The sequence below is a fragment of the Colobus angolensis genome, unplaced genomic scaffold (genome assembly GCF_000951035.1).
Source record: "Colobus angolensis palliatus isolate OR3802 unplaced genomic scaffold, Cang.pa_1.0 Scaffold142, whole genome shotgun sequence".
NCBI classification, from domain to species: domain Eukaryota; kingdom Metazoa; phylum Chordata; class Mammalia; order Primates; family Cercopithecidae; genus Colobus; species Colobus angolensis.
In genome coordinates this window covers 3,585,099-3,590,349 of record NW_012114511.1, presented here as the reverse complement: position 1 = coordinate 3,590,349, position 5,251 = coordinate 3,585,099, and the positions used below count along the sequence as shown (strand labels likewise).

Sequence of the window (5,251 nt, the reverse complement as noted above, 5' to 3'; positions counted from 1 at the left end):
GCTAATTTTTGTATTTTTAGTAGAGATGGGGTTTCAACATGTTGGCCAGGCTGCTCTCGAACTCCTGACCTCGTGATCCGCCCGCCTCGACCTCCCAAAGTACTAGGATTATAAGCGTGAGCTGCTGCACCTGGCTCCTGTTTTTAAATCTTTTGGGTATATGTTCAGAAGTAGAATTGCTTGATTACATGATAATTCTATGTTTAATTTTTTGAGGAACTAGCATGCTAGTATCCATAAAGTGCCTCTGCACCCTTTTACATTCCCACCAGCAATGCACAAACACTTGTTATTTCTTATAATGGCCATCCTAATGGGTATAAAGTAGTATTTCATTGCAATTTTGATATGCATTTCCATAATGATTACTTATGTTGAGCATCTTTTGATGTGCTTATGGGCCATTTGTATATCTTCTTTCGAGAAATGTCTATTCATGTCCCTTTTGATTGTTACTGTTTTTGTTACTGAGTTGTAGGAGTTCCTTATATATTCTGATATTAATCCCTCATCAAATATAAGACTTGCAAATATTTTCTCCCATTTTGTGGGTTGCCTTTTCATTCCCTTAATGGTGTTCTTTGATGCACAAACGTTTTTCATTTTGATGAAGACCAATTTATCTATTTTTTTCTTTCATTACCTGTGCTTTCAGTAGCATTATCCAAATCCAATGTCATGAATTTTTTATCTTATGTTTTCTTCTAAGAGTTTTATAGTTTTAGCTCTTACATTTAGGACTTTGATATATTTTGAATAGTTTTTAATGTTGTCAATATACTTGATAGGACAATGGAAACTTGGTGGACAGTGAAATGAAATATCTGGGCAGTCCTATTACTGCTATTCCAAAGTTGGATAAAAATCCAAACCTAGGAGAAGACCAGGCAGAAGAGATTTCAAATGAATTAATGGAGTTTTCCCTGGAAGATCAAGAAGCAAAGGTAAAGTATTCTGTGGTAGTATCTTTGCATTCTTCATATTCCTTCATTCTGTTAAAAGAAAAACTTGAGACAAATTAAACTTAGGAGAGTTTATTTGAGCAAAAAATAACTAGTGAATCCAGCAACCCTCATAGCCAGAACATATTCAGTAAAACTCCAGTTTGCCATGTGGTCAGGCAGTATTATGGACAGAAAATGGAAATGAAGTACAGAAAACAGAAGTGAGGTACAGAGACAGCCCAGTTGGTTATAGCCTTGAGTCTGCCTCATTTGAACATGGTTTAAACAGTTGATTGCTTGTGGTTGACTGAAGCTCAGCTGCTGTGCTTTCCTGAGACTCAGCTTTTTGATACAAAAGTATACTTCTAAATTAGGCTTTCAGTTGAAGTACTAAGTTAGGTTGCAACTTGGTCTGTAAAGACTCAAGTACAGAGGCATCCTCAGGCCAAATTTAGTTTAATTAACAATTCATTCTTTTTTTTTTTTTTTTTTGAGACAGATTCTCGCTCTGTTGCCTAGGCTGCAGTGCAGTGGTGCCATCTTAGCTCACAGCAACCTCCTCTTCCCAGGTTCAAGCGATTCTCCCGCCTCAGCCACTCGAGTAGCACACCGCCACACCAGGGTAATTTTTAGTATTTTTAGTAGAGACAGGGTTTCACCATGTTGGCCAGGCTGGTCTTGAACTCCTGGCCTCAGGTGATCCACCCGCCTCAGCCTTCCAAAGTGCTGGGATTATTAGCGTGAGCCACCATGCCCAGCCAACAATTCATTCTTGAATAAACAATATTTTATGCCTAATACGTAGGAGTCACTTTACTAAATGCTAGAGCTACAGAGATCAACAAGATGTGATAACCTGTCTTTATTTATTTATTTTTTGAGATGGAGTCTTGCTGTGTCACCTAGGCTGGAGTGCAATGGTGTTATCTTGGCTCACTGCAACCTCTGTCTTCCCAGGTTTAAGCAATTCTCTTGCCTCAGCCTCCCAAAGCACGCCACCATGCCTGGCTAATGTTTTATGATTTTAGTAGAGACAGGGTTTTGACATGTTGGCCAGACAGGTCTCAAACTCCTGACCTCAAGTGATCTGCCCGCCTTGGCCTCCCAAAGAGCTGGGATTACAGGCATGAGCCACTGTGCCTGGCCTAACCTATCTTTAGACTGTAGGGCTATCTGACTGATAGGTTATCAGGTTACTACAGGAATCTTCTTACTGCTGGTGAACAGGTTCCAGTCAATAGTTTGAGTGGATCACCATCAAAGTAATCTAGTGTAAGTAATGTCTCCAGGATAGTAGTAATGTATAGAATATACCTAACATGACTTTTTAGGTATTTTATAATACAGTCTTTTGTTTCCTTTTATCTTTCCCATATCACCGATAGATATACCTGAAGCGTGTGGGTTATAGCCTATATGTTGATATGCCAAAGATAGTTTCTGAGGCATTTAGCTTTTTTTTTTTTTTTTTTGAGATAGGGTCTTGCTCTGCAGCCCAGGCTGGGTTACAGTGGCACAATTAAAGCTCACTGCAGCCTTAGTCTCCCCAGGCTCAGGCAGTCCTCCCACTTCAGCCTCTGAGTAGCTGGGACTATAGGCACATGCCACCATACCTGGCTAATTTTTTGTATTTTTTTGTAGAGACGTGGTTTCACAGTATTGTCCAGGCTAGTCTCAAACTCCTGGGCTCAAGTGATTCACACACCTTGGCCTCCCAAAGTGCTGGGATTACAGGTGTGAGCCACCATGCCAGTCCTGTATTTAGCATTTCTAAATCAACTTTGTTGCTTTGACACAGGTAGAGCTATGAGTTTGTCTTTAAAATTTATTCATTTCACAAGGCCAATATGGTATAGTGGAGTTAGAACAGTTGCATTCTAGTCCTCATGCTTTTATTTTTTTAATTATTTAATTAATTAGATAGAGTCTTGCTCTGCTCTATTACCCAGACTGGAGTGCAGTGTTGAACTCCTGGGCTCAAGCAATCCTCCCACCTCAGCCTCCTGAGTAGCTAGGACTATAGGTGCATACCACCATGCCCAGCTAATTTTAAAAATTTTTTGTGGAGATGGGGTCTTGATGAGGTTGCAGTGAGCCAAGATAACACCATTGCACTCCAGCCTAGGTGACACAGCAAGACTCCATCTCAAGCTGGTTTGGAACTCCTGGGCTCCGGCAATCCTCTTGCCTTTGTTGTGGGATCTTTAGGGTGTTGCTTTTCTGGCTAGAGACCTCTGTGGCCAGTGGTGCCTTTGCCCAAGTTCTTGTCCTGCATTGAGGTACACAGACAAGTGGAGGGTGAGCAAGACAAAGAGAAGCTCTATTGAGTGTTAGAACAGCTCAGAGGAGACTCACAGGGGGCAGCTCTTCTCTGTAGGCAGTCTGTCTTATCCGGTATTCAGCTCTCAGCAGAGAGGAGGCCCTGGAGTGGGTGGCTCCTCTCCTCAGGCAGGTCCTACCTGTTGACTTCCCAGCTCTCAGCAGAGAGCATAGCTCCTCTCTCCTCTCTGGCTATCTGATCTTTTCTCCATCCTCTATCCTGTTCTGGCTGAGCCTGGGGCTTTTATGGACCTCAGAGGGGAGACAGTGCTTCCTGATTGGTTTGTGGACTGCGGGGGGGGGGGGGGGAAGGCAGCAGAGAGCCCGATCTGGTGGGCGGGACTGGCAGCCCAGCCCCCAGCCTTTAAGCCCTCCCTGTCCTGAAGGTGGGGATTTACGGGAACCTCCCTTCCACCCAGGAGCCTGTCTGTCTCTCTCAGCAGTCCATGGCACCAGGCTGCTCACACCAAGTTGCACCTAAAGGCCAGCACTGACCACCCTCAGTCCCCACTTGGCTTCCCCTCTGTGCCCCTGGAGGGGGCCAAGGTGGCAGGGTGTTGCCCTGAGGGTGCGCACACACATTCACCCCCGGACTGTAACAGCACCTGGGCTTGTCCCAACCCCACTCCGAGATTGGAGTGGGTGCCAGGAGCAGAGAGAAGCGGGGGTGGGGGTGGGGGGCAGGCCTTCCTGGGTCTCCAAGGGTGCAGGCTGCAGAGACTATTAGGTCCTGCACCTGGGAGGGTGGCTGCAGCTGCGCCCAGGAGGCCAGGGATCCTGCCTGCTCCCAGCCCCCACAAGAGCACAGGAAGGCTCGGATCTGCAACCCCACCCAGCAGGGCAAGGCTTCTGCCTGCTCTGTGGAACAGGAGGCCCAGGTTAACAGCTGCAGTGTGTGTAGCTCCGGCAGCACCAGGGGAGCTCCTGCCCCAACTCAGAAGGGGAAGGGCTCCTGCTAGCTCCACGGATCATGCAGCCCTATCCATGCCTCTGCTGCAGCCAATGTGATGATAGCAGCAAGCCCTCTGTAGTCGCAGCTGCCAACACATTGGCCTGTCAAAGTGCTGGAATTACAAGTATGAGCCACAATATCCAGCCTTATTCTTTTATTCACTTAGTGTTACCACTGTTCACAAGACAACCACCTGACCTCAGTTTTTAATTTATAAAATGGACAGCATGATAAAAAACTACCTCCTTAACAGGCTTGTTGTGAATAAAATATTAAAAGCAGTTTGTGTCCTCGTCACGTACACACAAATGGTAACTGTGTGATGAAGGATGTTAATGAATTTCATTGTAGTAATCCTTACATAATATATACATAAATCATTATATTGTACTTAAGTATATACAAAGTTTATCATTTATACCTCAATAAAATGGAAAAGAAATTAAAAGAGCAATTTGTATTACAGTAGCCCCCATTATCCACAGGGAATACATTCTGAGACCCCGAGTGGATGCCTAAAATTGCAGACAGTACTGAACCCTATATATACTATGCTTTTCCTTATGCATAAGTACCTGTGGTGGAGTTTTTTACTCAGGCATAGTAAGAGATTAACAGTAATAACTAATAATAAAATAGAACAATTACAACAACATACTGTAATAAAAATTATATGAGGCTGGGCACGGTGGCTCATGCCCGTAATCCCAGTATACTGGGAGGCCAAAGCGGGTGGATCACTTGAGGTCAGGAGTTCGAGAGCTGCCTGGCCAACGTGGTGAAACCCCATTTCTAGTAAAATTACAAAAATTAGCCAGGTGTGGTGGCGAGCGTCTGTAACCCCAGCTACTCGGGTGGCTGAGGCAGTAGGATTGCTTGAACTTGAACCCAGGTGGCAGAGGCTTCAGTGAGCTGAGATCGCACCACTGCACTCCAGCCTGGGCAACAGAGTGGGACTCTTTCTCAAAAAAAAAAAAAAGTGCTGGCTGGGCATGGTGAGTCACGCCTGTAATCCCAACGCTTTAGGAGTTTGAGA

General features: G+C 44.8%; 1 protein-coding gene across 1 annotated transcript in view; it reads left to right on the top strand.

Moving 5' to 3' along the window:
• CDC25C (cell division cycle 25C) overlaps positions 1–5,251 on the top strand; it is a 69,769-nt gene that overhangs the window by 20,637 nt on the left and 43,881 nt on the right. Inside the window, exon 7 of the mRNA XM_011935299.1 lies at positions 789–938. Within this exon, the coding sequence (XP_011790689.1) occupies positions 789–938 (150 nt within the window). The remainder of the gene's footprint in view (positions 1–788; positions 939–5,251) is intronic.